At 42.3% G+C, this 19,173-nt stretch overlaps 1 protein-coding gene across 2 annotated transcripts in view; it reads left to right on the top strand.

Moving 5' to 3' along the window:
- Positions 1-19,173, top strand: part of LOC142108017 (putative glutamate receptor) — a 30,940-nt gene that overhangs the window by 9,219 nt on the left and 2,548 nt on the right. For both annotated transcript variants that reach the window (XM_075191710.1, XM_075191709.1), the window contains exons 3-10: positions 899-930; positions 5,542-5,592; positions 5,897-6,079; positions 10,924-11,150; positions 11,899-11,996; positions 14,659-14,879; positions 16,049-16,274; positions 17,885-18,132. In XM_075191710.1, coding sequence (XP_075047811.1) covers positions 899-930; positions 5,542-5,592; positions 5,897-6,079; positions 10,924-11,150; positions 11,899-11,996; positions 14,659-14,879; positions 16,049-16,274; positions 17,885-18,132 — 1,286 coding nt within the window. The remainder of the gene's footprint in view (positions 1-898; positions 931-5,541; positions 5,593-5,896; positions 6,080-10,923; positions 11,151-11,898; positions 11,997-14,658; positions 14,880-16,048; positions 16,275-17,884; positions 18,133-19,173) is intronic.

Raw genomic sequence — 19,173 nt, 5'->3', positions numbered from 1 at the left:
CCCCCACTGTGTGCTGAAGATGGGTACACTCTACCATAGCTGTAAGCCACCGATGACCATAGAACTTAATATCTATTTACTTGTACAAATATGTGAAGCCTTTGCCTGGTATTACCAACGTTTAGGAGCCCTGTAATACCAAACAATGCTCACTTTAATCCAGCCCCCATCCGATGAAAGCTTACTGGTCCACAGCAAAGTATTAATTTATACAAACTACCAACGATTTATAGTTCCATAAAGGCAGGCAGCTGTAATAAAGATCACATAAGGCGTTTTGCCGGCATCGTCCTGCGAGGCACTGAGGCATCTAACCGTTTCAATGAAGATACTAGATTTGTTGGACTATTTTCTAGCTGCGCTTCGACTTGTCCTGAAAAGAACTTTGAAGTAAGAGAGAGCTTTGAAAAGGAACAAGACGATGCATTCTCCGCACAGCAAGATTCATCTGCGAGAACGAAACAGCCAGTCTTGTTCTACAACTCTTACAAGCTCTGCCAAGAATTGAAAATATCTATACTTCTCTTGATACAAAAGGAGGCACTACAACTAGAGTCCCACAGTGTTTTTTTTTTTTTAAAAATCTCATTACCCTGCTCTTTTACTGTGATGTCACTCAAAGGACATTAACGCACTGGAGACAATAGTTTTTCTTCACTACTCAGAACATTCTTAATTAATTTAATTAATTGATTTTTTTGAAGTTTCCAGATAATTGATTCCTCTTCTACTGTGCGTCCGATGGACCGTTTTCTAGCAAGATCAAAGTGCTCAAATGATTTCATGTAACTCAATTCATAACTTTCTTGTTTTTAAATATTAGAATGTTTCAAAGGCTTCGCAGTACTTTTGATGGTCCTGTAAATTTGTTATGTTTCACTGTTTTCTGTCTTTTAAGATGGGGAAGAAAATAATGGATTCCTGTTTAAGGTAGGCTTATTTGCAAATTTGCTTCCTAAAAAAGAAGAGAACAGCAAAATATAGACTATATAAAAGGAGATGTTTGGCATAGTTAAATGGCACTTTAAGACACTATTGAAAAGATCTTTCAGTTATTCTGTGCTTGGCATTTTCATAGAGCCTACAAACTCAGAAACAGCCGGGCATTCTAGAATGAAGTTGGCAGCCCATGACTGGATGTTAGCATCATGTGATCGCCTTACATCCAATCATGTGCTGTACATTTTGGACAGTACTGCGCTCTGGTGCAAAGTGTATGGGTGTCCCAACCAATCACTTTACATAATGTAATCAGATTCTTCAGGCAACCCCTTTAAACCCTTTCAGTGAAAAACCCATATTATGTCTGTGAACCAGCTTTGTGACTCATGCTTCTGTTTTCACTTTTACAAAATAAGAAAAATAAAAATAAATATAAAAAAATAAAAATATATAATAATTAGTTTAGTCATGGATAATCCACTTTAGGTTTGCAAACAGAGGCTCACAGAATCGCCCTGACTGGCATGAAGATCCAGGTTTTGTCCCAAACCATACTTTAAAGATTCTTGTCAGCTGTAGGACCCTCCATACTGATATTTTTTTTTTATGATATTTTTGTTTAAAATGTTCATAGCTGTGATCATTTACTGTTGTTTTCAGGTCTACTTTACATATAGGAATATATTTAATTATGGAATGGGAAGCTTCATCATAATCTGATAGGAGGATAGTCCCTCCTCAGAATATCTCCCTAGTACAGTAAAAATATGATAACGAAGCACTGAATAGCCATTGTGGTACAAATAATATATTCATAAAACATCATGTGCAACATACTCAAAACAAATGCATATTATTCAGGAGTACAATTATAATTTACAGCTTTGCAGAAAAATGTAGTGTAGACAATTTAGCTTTGAACATCTGCAAAGTCACCAAGTAGACAAGAACGAGTGGCATAATACATGTCTTGTCTCTATGCAGTAATAAGCCCATATTAAAGGGACTGTAACTTAAAACAATGTATTTGCTCATTGGTGCATAACACAGGCAAATGTATATGCTACGTACCGCTGTGCGGCTTTGAGTTGTGTCTGTACCAGGTTTAAGCTGGGTACACACTACAGGTGTTTCAACCAATTATCGTGCCAATCACACGATAAACGACTTAGGTCTGATATTGCATTAGTGTGTATGCTACAACGATCATGTTTTATTGTACCAAAGCACATTGTATCATTTTATTTGATTTTATAAACGGATTAAAAATCACTAACAATGATGCAACAATGTCAGGTAAATTCTGCAGTGTGTATGCACTCACGGCCAGCAGTGTAGGCAGATCTCCATAGAGTGTACAGAGTCACGATCTTCTCAAAAGATGGTTATGACAGATGAAGAGCACAGATCTGAGGGTAAATTGTGTAGATCTGTACACATAAATCAGTATGCTCATCTGGAGTTTGTCATTGGTAAAATCATCACAGATATCCCCTAATGGCTGGCTCTTGTCCAGCTTGGTCACCCACGTGAGTGGCTATATTGACAATAATTTTGTTGTTGGACCCGACCAGTGCACGACCAGCTACAGAGTGAAAAAAAAGTTTGGGGGGCAGATTTACTAAATGTTTTAAAAATGGCGAGGTATTGCCCAAAGCAAAGCAACCAATCATTTTCTAGAATGTACTATAACTAGATAAATAGCTATAATCTAGTTGGTTGCTATGGGCAACACCTCCCTTTTTGTTTTTTAGAAGTTCATTAAATCTACCCGGGGGGAGGGGGGGCCATTGGGGCGATCGCCCCCCCCCCCCCCTTCCCCCCTAGCACACTGCTGCCACCAGTATTTTAACAAAAATACTGAGCAAAGTGAAAAATAACGGAAAGAGACTCACTCACATCAGTCCCTGCCCCCAGTGTGGTGGAGGTGGGAACAGTGTGATGAAGGGGAGTAGTGTGATGAAGGGGAGTAGTGTGATGAAGATGGGAGTAGTGTGATGAAGATGGGAGTAGTGTGATGAAGATGGGAGCAGTGTGATGAAGATGGGAGCAGTGTGATGAAGGTGGGAGCAGTGTGATGAAGGTGGGAGCAGTGTGATGAAGGTGGGAGCAGTGTGATGAAGGTGGGAGCAGTGTGATGAAGGTGGGAGCAGTGTGTTGAAGGTGGGAGCAGTGTGTTGAAGGTGGGAGCAGTGTGTTGAAGGTGGGAGCAGTGTGTTGAAGGTGGGAGCAGTGTGTTGAAGGTGGGAGCAGTGTGTTGAAGGTGGGAGCAGTGTGTTGAAGGTGGGAGCAGTGTGATGAAGGTGGGAGCAGTGTGTTGAAGGTGGGAGCAGTGTGTGGGAGCAGTGTGATGAAGGTGGGAGCAGTGTGATGAAGGTGGGAGCAGTGTGATGAAGGGGAGCAGTGTGATGAAGGTGGGAGCAGTGTGATGAAGGTGGGAGCAGTGTGATGAAGGTGGGAGCAGTGTGATGAAGGTGGGAGCAGTGTGATGAAGGTGGGAGCAGTGTGTTGAAGGTGGGAGCAGTGTGTTGAAGGTGGGAGCAGTGTGATGAAGGTGGGAGCAGTGTGATGAAGGTGGGAGCAGTGTGTTGAAGGTGGGAGCAGTGTGTGGGAGCAGTGTGATGAAGGTGGGAGCAGTGTGATGAAGGTGGGAGCAGTGTGATGAAGGGGAGCAGTGTGATGAAGGTGGGAGCAGAGTGATGAAGGTGGGAGCAGTGTGTTGAAGGTGGGAGCAGTGTGTTGAAGGTGGGAGCAGTGTGTGGGAGCAGTGTGATGAAGGTGGGAGCAGTGTGATGAAGGTGGGAGCAGTGTGATGAAGGTGGGAGCAGTGTGATGAAGGTGGGAGCAGTGTGATGAAGGTGGGAGCAGTGTGATGAAGGTGGGAGCAGTGTGATGAAGGTGAGCAGTGTGATGAGGGGAGCAGTGTGATGAGGGGAGCAGTGTGTTGAGGGGAGCAGTGTGATGAGGGGAGCAGTGTGGTGGAAGTGGGAGCAGTGTGATGAGGGGAGCAGTGTGATGAAGGTGGGAGCAGTGTGATGAAGGTGGGAGCAGTGTGATGACGGGGAGCAGTGTGATGAAGGGGAGCAGTGTGGTGATGAGGGGAGCAGTGTGATGAAGTTGGGAGCAGTGTGATGAAGTTGGGAGCAGTGTGATGAAGTTGGGAGCAGTGTGATGAAGGGGAGCAGTGTGGTGATGAGGGGAGCAGTGTGATGAGGGGAGCAGTGTGGTGATGAGGGGAGCAGTGTGATGAGGGGAGCAGTGTGGTGGAGGTGGGAGCAGTGTGATGAAGGTGGGAGCAGTGTGATGAAGGGGAGTAGTGTGATGAAGGTGGGAGCAGTGTGATGAAGGTGGGAGCAGTGTGATGAAGGTGGGAGCAGTGTGTTGAAGGTGGGAGCAGTGTGTTGAAGGTGGGAGCAGTGTGTTGAAGGTGGGAGCAGTGTGTTGAAGGTGGGAGCAGTGTGTTGAAGGTGGGAGCAGTGTGTTGAAGGTGGGAGCAGTGTGATGAAGGTGGGAGCAGTGTGATGAGGGGAGCAGTGTGGTGGAGGTGGGAGCAGTGTGATGAAGGGGAGCAGTGTGGTGACGAGGGGAGCAGTGTGGTGGAGGTGGGAGCAGTGTGGTGGGATGAAAGGGGCAGCAGTGTGATGATGGGGCATACATATCTGTTATTTGTTGCTCTTATTGTTGTGATTTTATAGCTATATAGTGTTTTACTTAAAATAAAGCAATGAACAAATCTGACTATTACTACGGTAACAATTGCTACGGTAATAGTGCTCATTATTACCATTAGTACGGTAATCTTTAACGCTGATTTTTGCTGGAGCTGTGAGCAGAAATCTGGTTTAAAATTACTGTATAAACGTTAATACTTCTAGAGCCGCGTTATTCCTAGAATAACGTGGCCGAATTGAATCATCCACATAGTTTTGTAGGGCACAGGGCCTACAGGAGTCGGGATTGGAGAAGGGAGGGGCTGTGACTGTAGAGGAGGAGGGGTCAGGGATAATCTATAAACTGCCCCCCCCCCTAAAAGAAAAGTCTAGATCCGCCCCTGAATCTACCCCTGGTCTGACTGATATATATAATGTAAAAGACTCAACAAGAGGTATATTCAGTAAAACAGTGTTGGTTAGGTGATTATATTTTCCTGTACTTATTCCATTATTGTTCTACACTGGTTGCATGAAACATCAATTAAACAGTACTGGTCTAGTCTAGATTAAATGACTGCATGGACAAATATGAGAGAAAAAGAGAATTTATAGAAGTGCAACGCTCTATATCTCTTGTTATGATTGTTTCTCTTGTTTATAATTCTATGAAACCTAATAAAAAAGTATTTTCTCAAAAAAAAAGTGTCTAATACATAAAATACTAAATAGCAATATAACACTTTGTACGTGATCACAGCTCTGATAGCCTAATACCTAATAATAATTTATATTGCAAATGCAGTGTTAAATTAAGTATTCACATCTTTTAATGGAAAGATTTAATTTTGCACTAATCTTGTCTCTTTATTTTGTTTCTGGGGGTGGTTCTGTATTGTGATTCTGTATGATTTTGTGCATTTAAAATACCATTTTTTCTATGTTACAGGAACGAGCAAAGCGTCAGATTGAAAAGACGCTGACAGTCGCCACAATTCTGGTACAGTATTTGCTGGTCTTGACGTAATATTGTTTTTCTCTACTGATTTGTTGAGCAGGACGTGAGCGCTAAATAAATCTGTTTTTCAAGTGTTCCCCCCCCCCCCCCCCCAAAAAAAAAAAACATTTAGGTGCTGTATACTGTTTTAAAAAAATATGTTGTTACTAATATTTACTATTACATTCATAATCTCTTTTGTTCTTTTTATGTTTTTCTCTCTTTATTTTTATTGTCTTTGTTTATCATTTAGTATTTTCTATATCACAATTTAATCTGATAGCATTTTGATATCTTTGTATACTAGGAGCAGCCCTTTGCTATGCTGGGAGACTCTGGTGCATTGGAAGGGTACTGCGTGGACCTTCTCTCTGAACTAGCTGAATCCTTGCACTTTAACTACACGTTAGAGATAGTGAAAGATGGCCGTTATGGATCCAAAGACCAGAATGGAGTTTGGAACGGGCTAATTGGAGAAATCATTAGAAAGGTAAATAGTGATTGGTCAAGGTCAGGGATGGGCACTGCTGTTTGGCTGAAACTTATGATGTCACTCTATAGGGCTGTTATAATGTATGCTAATGACACAGAATGGGAGTGGTTTAGGTTAACACCAAAACAAATACATCTTTCTAGAAGTGATTTTCAACACCATCTCTGGCACAACACTGACTTCCCTCTATCATTTCTCTCCTGGGGTATATTTACTAAACTGCGGGTTTGATAAAGTGGAGATGTTGCCTATAGCAACCAATCAGATTCTAGTTATCATTTATTTAGTACATTCTAAGCAACATCTCCACTTTTCAAACCCGTAAATATACCCCCCAGTCTTTATTCCCTCTCGGAACCTCTTTTGATCTGCTCCTGCTCTCGACTCCACAGCGCCAGGCGTCACCCTCACAGTTTTGTCACAATGGTGCATTACACAGGTCTGTGCAATTTAGCCTACAATGTGTGGCTGGGCCAAACCACTTAATTTGTCTATACATAATAAAGTAATGGCGCACCTTATAGTATAGTATAGTATACACATAATGGGAGGAAAACAAACATAAGGAATACAATATAACAGACCACTTCCCTGAGGAGCATGGATCAGTTGCAAGACAGGTAATTGTATAAACAATTTTCTTTACTTTTTTTTTATATAAAGATAATAGTTTTCCAGAAAAAATCGCTATGATGCTACGTACCCAGTAGTTCCACTACTAGCTACTCACAGGCATCCGCTCGATCTCTCTCTATTAAGTTTATTCATCTCCTTTGCTGTCTCAGTATACTCTCCTTTCTCTGTAAAACCCTTTCCACACTAAAGTAAAAGCACATTTCTGACACATCGCACAGCAGGCTGCCATATTCGTTCCTCTCAGGAATTCATATCTGCTCAGAATAAGCCCCTCCCATGAACGACCCAAACCACGCCTTGATCAGACCAAATCCCACCCAGATCTGCCGAAACACACCCACATCCTCTGAGAAGCCACACCTCTTTCACAGTCTAAAAACAGGGACTATTTGCAAGTATGAGCATGGTGGATAAACCATTAAACACAGAAACACCAAGTCATTAGTAAACAGTAGTAGTCACAAATAAACACAAAAATCCTTTACCACCACATACAAATATACAGTCTATTTGTGAGCTTTTTTGGTTTAGCACTATGAGCCTTGAGCTATACATATTATTTACAGTAGGAGGATAAATAATTTTGTACGATATATGAGCATGTGTAATGTCAGACCCTCAAAAACCCTTTTGTGAGAACCAATAACCCTGATTGTGTTTTTCACCTATATCAGCCCCTTTACCCTTAGATTTGGTTAAGTTCTCTTCCGCACTGTCTATTGCTCGGGTACCGAATGAGCCTGGAACGGCAAAGATAAAGTGAACAGGGTCAGAAACCAGTAGTAGCAAATTTTTAGGCTGAGACAAGATGAAGCAAAACAAAGGCCAGGGCAGGAAGAGTTCAATGAAAGTCTAAAGTTCAAACAAAGTTGGTATATAAGAATAATAAGCACCCAGCTACCAGCAAGTTAACCCTATAATAATCAATGCCTACAAGTAAGAGCAAGTATACTGTATATACACAGGATGAGCCTATCAAAATGCAGTGTAGGTCAGGTTACTGAGCACTGCAATGGGCGCACCTGTCCAGAAACGGGCAGAGCGGCCGTTGAGGTACATTCATAGCGTCAGAAGCTGTCTGACCCCAATAGTCTATTCCTTATAATAATGAGAAATGATGACATATACACTATATAGACAAAAGTATTCGGACGCTTGAGCATTACACGGACAGGGACTGTAATGACATTGTATTCAAATACATGTACTTTATGTTGGAGTTGGTTCCCCTTTTGCAGCGATAGCAGCTTCCACTCTTCTTGGAAAAGCTTTCCACAAGATGTTCTAGTGTTTCTGTGGGAATGTGTGCCCACTCATTCTGTATTTATGAGGTCAGGCAGTGATGTTGGACTGGCCTGGCTCACAATCTGTTCCAGCTCATTCCAAAGTTCTTTCACACTGAACTCATCAAACCATGTCTTTGTAGTCCTTGCTTTGTGCACTGGGGCACAGTCATGTTGGAATAGAAAAGGGCCTTCCCCAAACTGTTGCCACAAAGTTGGCAGCATAGCTCTGTCCAATATGACTTGGTGTGCTGAAGCATTAAGATTGCCCTTTACTGGAGATAAGGGGCGTAGCCCAAACTCTGAAAAACAGCCCCATATCATTATGCCTTCTCCACCAAACTTCACAGTTGGCATAATGCTGTCAGGCAGGTAACATTCTCCCGGCATCCCCCAAACCCAGACTCACCCATCTGACTGCCAAACAGAGAAGCGTGATTTGTCACTCCACAGAACACATTCTCACTGCTCCACAGTGCAGTGTTGGTGTGCTTTACACCACTCCACCTGACACTTGGCATTGGTGTTGGTGATGTGACCCTTGCATGCTGCTGCTCGGCCATGGAAACCAATTCCATTAAGCTTCCACCACACAGTTTTTGTGCTTACATTAATGCCAGTGGAAGTTCGAAAATCTTCAGCTATGAAATCAGCAGCATTGGCAACTTTTATGCACCATGCGCCTTAGCGGTCGTTGACACCGCTCTGTAATTTTACAGAGCGGAGTCGAGTTGCTGTTGTTCCTGAACGCTTCCACTTTCTAATAATAGCACTTACAGTTGACCATGGAATATCCAGCAGGGATGAAATTTCACCAACCGTCTAATTGCAAAGGTGGCATCCTGTCACAGTACCACGCATGAAGTCGCTGAGCTCTTCAGAACGACCCATATATTTGCAAATGGAGACTGCATGGCTAGGTGCTTGATTTTATACACCTCTGGCAACGGGTCTGATTGAAACACCTCAATTAACAGGTGCAGTCGAAACCTTTGTCCATATATAGCGTACTAGAAATACACCCGTATGTGAGATTATTATGAACACCAACCTTCTTATAAGATTAGCAGTATTATTTACAAGATATCCATCATTTGTCCTTGGACATTCCTTGTTTGCAAACTTTGACCTTTGCAATTTATTAATTGGAGTTAAAGGGTGAACAGACAAATCAAAGCGAGGCCTGAGGTCTGTGGGTGAATCTACATGGACGGTTGTCATAGTGACGGCTCCATTTCACTGTATTGTTCCCATGACTATTTCCAATCAGAACCAAAAAGCTTCAGGACACACAGTTCAAGTGAGCAGCAGCAATGTTTTCTAGTATGAGTAATATCAATGAAAATAAAATTACAAATGACCTTTTCATTGGGGTAAGCAGTGTCGGCTAACTACGGGCGTTATATGATTGCTGCAGCCGCAAGGCATACTCCTCAAGTTTAAATGGCCAAAGAGAGACACAAGGGGCAGGGGATTGAAGGAAAAGAGAAAGTTGGAGTAAATTACTCCAAAACTAGTAGCAAAACACATTTATTTTTATTTGGGGTTTTTTTGCATTAAATGCTTAAAAATACAGAGGTCAATCCCATAGAAGGAATGTGTCAGGATCTGGAGATAGCAGAATTAGGATACACATTGCTACATAATTACTCTGGTGCGCTAAAGAGGCAACATGACTTGATGGGAGACAAGTCTGAGATTAGGCTACAATGCAGCCTAATCTGCTGTAGGGTTCTCAGAGAAAGGAAGTCTTATAGGAGGTACCTCTCGCCTTTCAGAACAGTGAGGTGGGTAAATCACTTTAAAATCCAGTTTTCTTTAACAAGTTGGATGTATGAATCTTATTTCAAACAAAGGTGCGTTTGAGACCACAATCTTCTCACATTTATATAACAGCAGCCTCACTACTCTAATGAGGACCCTGCTCGTTTCACCATCAAACTCTGACTCTTCCGGCTTGTCTCAAATCAAATCACACCACGATACTTACCCCTGTCACACGTAGCTCTTACCTCAGTAGTATGATCACACAAGTGGACACGTCAATGTGACCCACAAAATCAGAACCCTCAATATAATTCTACCTTCTGATTGGCTGTGCTGTGTACACTCCAACGATCTTATTGGCTACTGGGTACATGACGAAAAAGCAGGAGATGAAGATTGCATAATGTAAGGTGCTCAAGCTCTAGACAGAGATTAAAAAGTCGAATTAAATTTTAAAGTAACTACTGGCTGTAACAGTGAAAATTTGCATCTTAACATCTTACGCAAAACATAACATTTAATGATGAAACTCTGAAGTGAGGACATAAGAATTCATCATTTATACAGATATTATTTGCATGTGGTAATACATGGTTCCCTGACCTGTAAAATTGACCTTGGCCTGTGGCCTTGTGCCTTTATATGATCACAAAACTCCTTTGTGAATTCTAATGTCCTTATAAAACACAATTTATTTTAGTAGATGTATAAAGCCTAAAAGTTATATCTGTATAGACGATGAATTCCGATGTCTTTGCTTATAATTGTTGACTTCTGAGGTTATCACTAATCATTATAAAAAATAATGCATCCTGTACAGATATTACAAGTCACCTTGGATTTATGTGACCTGTATGCCTTGGTGACTTCCACCATCCATATAATTTACAGTAGAAAGTTAATTTTCCCATATAACTTCTACAGTGCAGGACGCTTTATCTTTTATATTATACATTAGGTAAAGAAAGGCCATCTGTAAGAAAAGAGGGATGGAGGGATTTGGGCACACAAAAATGGAATCTCCCTCCAAAGAGGGTACATTTGGGAGATATGATGCAACTGAATCAAGACAATACTGCTAAACTAAGTACTCTACTTAGGCATGAACACAATAAAGGTTATTAAGATTATATTTTCTTCATGTGTGTCTTCCAGGAGGCTGACTTGGCCGTGGCGCCTTTAACAATTACCGCAGTCAGAGAGAATACAGTATCCTTCACCAAACCGTTCATACAGACTGGGATCGGTATACTTATGAAGAGAGATGGGGCAGCAGACAGTTCCTATCTTTTTGCTTTCTTAAAACCCTTCAGTAAAGAATTGTGGATAGGAATCTTAATATCTTATGTGATTACAACCATCTGCTTGTTCCTTGTGGGAAGGTAGGGATTCATTGGAGCACAAGAAATATATGAATGCGCAACTTATAATATCCAATTTGATATCTGGCTTACATGCCAGATGGAATAGATGTTTTGTATTAGAGTTGTATCCAAAGGATCAGTCATTGCTGTTAAACATCTGCTCAATGACATGTGTCCTATGAATGTTCCACAAACCTATAGATTTTTTTTTTCCAGAACTGACAATATGCAGTAAATATTCCCATTTTTATAGACAATTATCTATAACGTATCCTCATCATCATCGTTTATTTATATAGTGCCACTAATTCCGCAGCGCTGTACAGAGAACTCACATCTGTCCTTACCCCATTGGAGCTTACAGTCTAAATTCACTAACATACACACACACAGACAGACATAGAGAGAGACTAGGGTCAATTTGATAGCAGCCAATTAACCTACTAGTATGTTTTTTGAGGAGTGTGGGAGGAAACCAGAGCACCCGGAGGAAACCCACGCAAACACGGGGAGAACATACAAACTCCACACTGATAAGGCCATGGTTGGGAATTGAACTCATGACCCCAGTGATGTGAGGCAGAAGTGCCAACTACTAAGCCAATACGACTCAATATTTATTTTGTTCCTTTTATTTTCACACATTTTTAATATCTTTATTTCATGAGAATTGAGTTGTAAAGTCAGTTTAATATTAGAATATTATACGTATACATAGAAATGTATGTAGTAGCATACAAATGACAGTGAATTCATATTTTATTAGGTTAAGTCCTTGGGAATGGAATGATCCCTCCAGTGAACAGAATCAATACACTTTTCTGAACAGTCTTTGGTTCGGTGTGGGGGCACTTACACTGCAAGGTAAGGCGCTGCAGGGCTCTCGTTAAGGTAAGGCGCTGCAGGGCTCTCGTTAAGGTAAGGCGCTGCAGGGCTCTCGTTAAGGTAAGGCGCTGCAGGGCTCTCGTTTAGGTAAGGCGCTGCAGGGCTCTCGTTAAGGTAAGGCGCTGCAGGGCTCTCGTTAAGGTAAGGCGCTGCAGGGCTCTCGTTAAGGTAAGGCGCTGCAGGGCTCTCGTTAAGGTAAGGCGCTGCAGGGCTCTCGTTAAGGTAAGGCACTGCAGGGCTCTCGTTAAGGTAAGGCGCTGCAAGGCTCTCGTTAAGGTAAGGCGCTGCAAGGCTCTCATTTAATGAGAAAAGTTAGAATGTTTCTGTACTTTACTAGGAAAAAACAGCATTGGGGAGAGTTGCGTGACAGGGAGAAAGGGAATTGCCCTGGGATCTAAGCCTACTAAATCTAATAAATTTATTTAAGTTAATACCAAACAGAGCTGGATATATAACGAAGCTCTTTGATGTACGCTCATGAAGTTTATCCCATCTTTCTAGTGTCACTCCAATGTCTGTTTCCCAGGCCAATTCATGGGCTCCTAAAGTTGTTATCTGGGACCAGGAATGTGTGATAGAGAAGGGAAATTGTGTCTTTACAGTTTGGGTTGTGTGTACATGTGCCTTCTATTGGGAAAATATTTCTCGATGGGGCTTCTTTGAGACTGGTGTACACAAAGTGGCATATTTGTAGATATTGACAGAACTTATTGTCCTGGGAAGTCAGTTTATTAAGGGCCGTCTGCACCAGGATTGTACAACTTATACTCCACATAAATGCTAAGACAGACTGTTACATAATACGGAGGCTGGAGATGACAGACGACAGATAGCAGCAATGTCCAAGCAGAGCTAAAGGTCCCAAGAGATCACAATCAAGTTGGCAGCCCAGGAGATGGTGGCTAACTACAGACACAATGCTTAGATAGAAACATAGAATTTGACGGCAGATAAGAACCTCTTGACCCATCTAGTCTGCCCATTTTTTAACCTATGGTAACCTCAAACCCTACTTGATCATTTATTCTTTGTACGGATATCCTTATATCTATCCCAGGCATGTTTAAATTTCTCTACTGTATTAGCCTCTACCACCTCTGATAGGAGGCTAGTCCACTTATCCACTATCCTTTCGGTGAAGTAGTATTTTCTCTGAACCTACTTACTCCAGTGTCAGTACATGTCCTTGTGTTCTAATACTTCTCTTCCTTTGAAGAATGTTTCCCTCCTGTACCTTGTTAAAACCCTTGATATATTTGAACATTTCTATCATGTTCCCCCTTTCCCTTCTCTAATCCAAACTATACATATAAAGATCTTTTAGTCTTTCCGGGTAAGTTGTGTGCTGTAGGCCATGCACTATTTTAGTTGCCCTTCTTTGTATAGTCTCTAATGTATTTATATCCTTCTGGAGATATGGCCCCAAGAAATGAACACAGTATTCTAGATGAGGCCGTACCAATGACCTATACAGTGCCATTATTACTTCTTTCTTTCTGCTACCGATTCCTCTTCTTATGCAACCAATCATCTGACTTGCCTTCCTCATATTTAGCCTTTGGGTTTTTGAGACCTACGTGCATGAGATATTGAGGAACATCTGAGGCAAAAGCTGCAGACAACCACAATTCTGATTGACCAAAACAGAGATACAACTGCAAGTAATGAGGCTATGTTAAAGTTTCAGGGAAAAATCCAGGATAAATACAACAAATTCTGTTGCTAATAGTCTAAGGTTCAAGCCCGAGGTCAGAGACACCATGGGGGGAATTCAGTTTTCCCCAGAATAGTGCCACACTAAGTGTATTACCAACCATTAATATGGTCATTTTAACACAGATTTCAAGCTGGCGTTAAAATTACCGTATTAACGGTTATTAGGCGCACTATTACCGTAATATCAGTAATAGTGCGCGGGCTGCATTACTTTTTACAGTAACACGGCCAATTGAATTCCCCCCAATCAGTGGTTGAAAGTGAGCTTCAGCTACACCGTAGATTATTGTTTTATGTGGTGTAACCCAAAGCAACCAATTAAATTATTCTGCTTACACAAGACTGTTAAAAGCTGACATTTAATTGTCTGTAATGGATTTTAGCACATCATTGCTCTTTGCAGCATATTATTAAATATATCTCCCAATTACAATGTAAGTACTTGAAAAATAGTGAGTAGGGAATTAAGAAACTTGCTTGTAGGTAGAGCAGGGCTGTCCGTTTAGGGTTGTGGTTTGCATTATGGTCATTAGGATGTAGAACAGTGAGGGGCAACAAAAAGGAGGTGGAGGGCTGCATGTACAGCCCTCCAGCCTTTAAAGGGCCTGCACAGAGGAAGAAGGGAGAGCGCAGGGCACTCCCGCCTCCTCCGGTATGTCGTGTCACCTACCTGCACTGTGCAGAGGAGATCACGTGATGCAGCATTCGGCTGCTCCCTTTCTGATAAGCTCGGGAGTAGCCGTCTGGGGTCCGCAGGTGATGGCTCGGTGGGCTCCTGGCGGCCCGTCTGTTGCCCACCGCTAATGTAGAAGGACTGGAACATTGGGAGTCTGAGCATCTGATCTGTTAGTGAATAACCATCATTTATTCATGATTTGTAATGGCTTATAAAACATATTTACTGTGTATTTTTTTACTTCCATAGGTGTTGAGCCTCAGCCAAAATCTTTGTCTGCCCGAATAATTGCGGTCATTTGGTGGGTGTTTTCCATTACCCTGCTGGCTACATATAGCGCCAGCTTTGCCTCATACTTGAACAGCAACAAAGAACAAACTCCGAATATTCAGACGTTTGCTGACTTGCTGAAGCAGAGTAAATATGAGTTTGGGACAATGAATAACGGTTCTACTTTTAATTTCTTTAAGGTAACATCTGACAAACTGTTAAAATTTGATTTTGTAAATCCCCAAAAACAGTAATAGTGCCACAAAATAACAGGAAACATGTGCTGGTAACTTGGGTTTAATGGAGTAGACAGACATAATCTACCATCTGGATTGGTATGCAGTGCTTTGTTTAAAGAGTTTTGTTCCAAAGATGAATGCTACACAATACCCAGTGTAAATGACCAGACTCTTAATTATTCTGCAATGAAATGACATAAGTAAAGTTGAGGTTTCAATTAAACTTCAACTGCAGCAGTAAACTGGGTGAGGGAAGGGTACAGTAGTTTAGCAGAACTCCTGGAAGTTTAGCCAGCTGGGGCGGTACTAGATGCCACCGGGCCCCCACATTATAATCCCCCCATTCTACCACCCCTAGCTGTGGGCAGAAGTATAAACCAGTGAATAGGCTTATAGGAAATGGGCGCATTGTGTTCCTGCGTCAATTACTCAACACTTATGGTGACCACAGCTATCACAAAGCAAATTAATGGTTATGAGTCAGGAATTCAGCGGTTGCATGCTGCTATGTGCAGGAAGTGCTGAGCTTCCTAGGGTAACAGATGTGGGCACACAAAGTCCTATTGTGTGGTTGTCCTTAGGCTCCTGCATAGTGCTGGGCTCCATGGTGCTTTTGGGCCCCATAGCATCCACATGCGCTGCTACAGCTATTGTTCTGCCATTGTCAACAAGTAAGACCCCCAACTACAAGAGTTCAGGGGGTATATTTATCAAACTGCGGGTTTGAAAAAGTGGAGATGTTGCCTATAGCAACCAATCAGATTCTAGTTATCATATATTTAGTACATTCTACAAAATGACAGCTAGAATGATTGGTTTCTATAGGCAACATCTCCACTTTTTCAAACCTGCAGCTTGATACATTTACTGCCAGGAGTTCATCTTTAAAGAAATAGGTACCAAGGGAGCCAGGGGAAATATGCCTCTCAGTGTCCCCTGATTCTGCTGGAATATTGTTTTATTGAGGCAGTAACTGAATTCAGTTAATGTGAATAGTTTAGGAAATAGGAAACAGCTGGATTGGTAAAGATGACCCAATACATTCTTAGCTGCAAGTTCTGTACTATTGTAAAGATTCTTTTTTATAAAAATAAAACTTAAAGTGTCTTCATGTTGCTCTCTTCATGCAGAATTCTAAGAACCCAACATTCCAAATGATTTATGAGTATATGGACAAAAGAAAAGATCGCGTACTTGTGAATACGTTTGCCGAAGGACTACGACGAGTGAGGGAGTCAAACTACGCCTTGCTGGCTGAGTCCATCAGTCAGGACTTTGTTGTGGCCAAACACTGCGACCTTGTTCGTGCCCCAGAAGTGGTTGCAGGCAGAGGATATGGCATTGCCGCCTCATTAGGTATTTTGTGTGCCTGGTTTGCTGATTATTTTCATGGACACAGTACAATCTTGCCCGACTGTTCAGAGACATCTCAAGAACTGTAATGTGGTGAGAGGAGCTGTGAAGATTGGGATATTCCTAGCTGAATGTATGCTAGGCAGTGGTGGAACTACTGGCGAGAGCGGGCAGAGATACTGGTCCATCTGCACCTGAAGTCCCCCCAAATTTTGCTATAGGGCCCAGCAATTGCATGTAACACCGGTGCAGCTAAGTTCACTAATGCGTTTCTTTTTGCGTAACGTGCTGAAACAGGATTTTGTGTTGCGTGGGAAAATATTGAAAATAGCTTTAAAGCAGTAGAAAATGATCTCTGGAGGCCTTTATTTGGTTATCAGGGGTCCACAGAGCTTAGAGTGGTTAGGCTGCGGTTCCCAAAGTGTGCGCCAGCCATAGAAAAAACAAACAACACATAAACTTACCAATCCGCGCGGCGCCGGGACACAGCATCCTCCTCTCTCACGCAGCCTGAGAGAGGAGGATACTGGGTATCGGCGCCGCGTGGATTGGTAAGTTTATGTGTTTTGTTTTTTCTATGGCTGGCGCGTGGCAGAGGAGGGGGGACAGCGTGACAGAGGGCAGAGGAGGGGGATAGCGTGACAGGGGGCAGAGAGAGGGGACAGCGTGAGAGAGGGCAGAGGGGGCAGCTTGTCTGGATGCAGAGGGGGCAGAGTTTCTGGATGCAGAGGGGGCAGAGTTTCTGGATGCAGAGGGGGCATTTTTGCATACAACTAAATAAGTATTTCTGTCCTGACCTAAATACTTATTACATTTTTTTGACCCAACTACTTCTAAAACAGGACTGCTCAGTAATTATTTTGGAGGGGTGACTTGAAAAAATTATGGAGACTCTAAGGGTGCCACGAACTGCAAAAGTTTGGGAACCACTGGGTTAGGGCATTGTCTTTGAGCGAGTGGAATGTAAGCAGTAAACAACTTAGACCATTATGAGGAGCTCACATACTGACATAGTGACTGCATGGTAATCTGGACCCTTGCATATTGCGGTTTGTAAAGATAGCAGTATTCAAGTTTCACTTGGTCAAGGAGTTTGATTTAGTTCAATAGCAATACTTGTAGTCAAATATCCCTACATGTTCAGCTATTGTGAGGATAGATATCCAACATGCCCAGTTATGGGGGAGGTTCGGCTACAGATAACCATACAATATTGGGGTTCAGATGAGCAGGTCAGTAGGCTCATTTGCACATAATGAAATGCACTGAACGTCTGCATATTTTACAGTTAGTATATGACCTTTTCAATGCTTATTTTACCATACATCATACCACCGATGCACACAATGTAACACAATGATATAGGATACGCTTAAAATGGATTTATTTTGCACACAAACAGAATCATGGTTTGGACAGTATAGTCTGAGAAAATTCCAGTTTTATATTTCCAAATTATTGGAGCAATATATATATTTCTGAATGATACAAGATGCTTTTTCAGATTGGAATCATTTGTATGTTAGATTTGTGGTTCCTTATTAAGACAGTGTCATAATAAATTTCCTAGGAAATACATGTTAAGCTACTTAATTATGTACATTTGTATACAGATTCACCCCTCATCAGACCTCTGACAGTTGCCATCTTGGAACAATTTGAATCCGGAAATCTAGAGTATCTGCGCCAGAAGTGGTGGGATAAAACGTGTTCAACTCAAGGACCGGTTGGCTGGGTCCCTGTGCAAGCTGGCACCCTGGGCGGAATCTTCATCATTCTGGGCATTGGTCTGGCTCTGGGGCTGATTGTGTCGTTCATTGAGTTGGTGTGCAAAGCGAAGATCAATGCCTATCAACAGAAGGTATGTATATTCTATAATTGTAATATAAAACCATATTCTATCGTTATTTATCTGGTATACAGCACATATCGGTCCCATAAAGTCTGAGGGTATCAGACAGTGGTGTCTATGTCATTTAAATTGTTGTAAACTACAGTACAGCTCTGCAGACCCTTCCCCCCCCTAGGTTTACCCAGCCCAGTGTGGATAGGGCTCTTCCCACTCCCCTGTGGTGGTGGATGCGAGGTAACAATAATTATTTGATAGTATAAAAGCATTCTGTCCCTGGTGCACTAAAGGACACCCAGCATGCCCAAACCCCATTAAGTGTTTGGGCATGCTGGTACTTGTAGTACTACAAGGTCCAGCATGCCCAAACCCCATTAAGTGTTTGGGCATGCTGGTACTTGTAGTACTACAAGGTCCAGCATACCTATGGCTGCTAGGGCTAGTCTTGCGTCGTGTATCATGTCGTTGTTTTTTTTTTATTGTGCCAAGGATGCTTGTTTGTCTCTTATTTACATTCTTCCTTGGGGCACAACTTGTCCCAGTTTGGCCCTGGTTGCCAGGGCATGCTGGCACTTGTGGTTCCCCAAGTACCAGCATGCCCTGGCAGCCATGGGTATGATGCTGGTGCTTGTAGCACTACAAGTGCAGCCTGGGCATGCTGATACCTGTAGTGCACCAGTAATGAATACATTTTAATGATCAAAGAGTTACTACTACTCCACACCCACCATCACCACTATCAACTCAGAGCTAGGTAAACCTAGGAGGGGGGCATTTTTTTTTTTTTTTTTGGGGGGGGGGGGGGGGAGAGGAGGAGCAGCAATCACCCTAGGGAATCCAGCCCTGTGCTCACCAGCCTGGGCAGGGGCAGGCTGGGCAGGTGGACATCTGCCCCGAGTCGGTCCCATAGGGGGCTACCTTGGGCACCTGCATTGTTTTTCCTTTAAAATGTTCCTAATAAGCTTCTGAGTAAAGTCTTGCCTCTGGGCTAACATTTGCCAGTCCTCCCCTGGAAACAGGAACCCAGCTTGTAGTTTTTTTCTTTAACCTATT

The sequence above is a fragment of the Mixophyes fleayi genome, chromosome 11 (genome assembly GCF_038048845.1).
Source record: "Mixophyes fleayi isolate aMixFle1 chromosome 11, aMixFle1.hap1, whole genome shotgun sequence".
NCBI lineage: Eukaryota > Metazoa > Chordata > Amphibia > Anura > Limnodynastidae > Mixophyes > Mixophyes fleayi.
The sequence above is the reverse complement of the archived record's forward strand: the minus strand, read 5'-3'. Positions and strand labels throughout refer to the sequence as shown.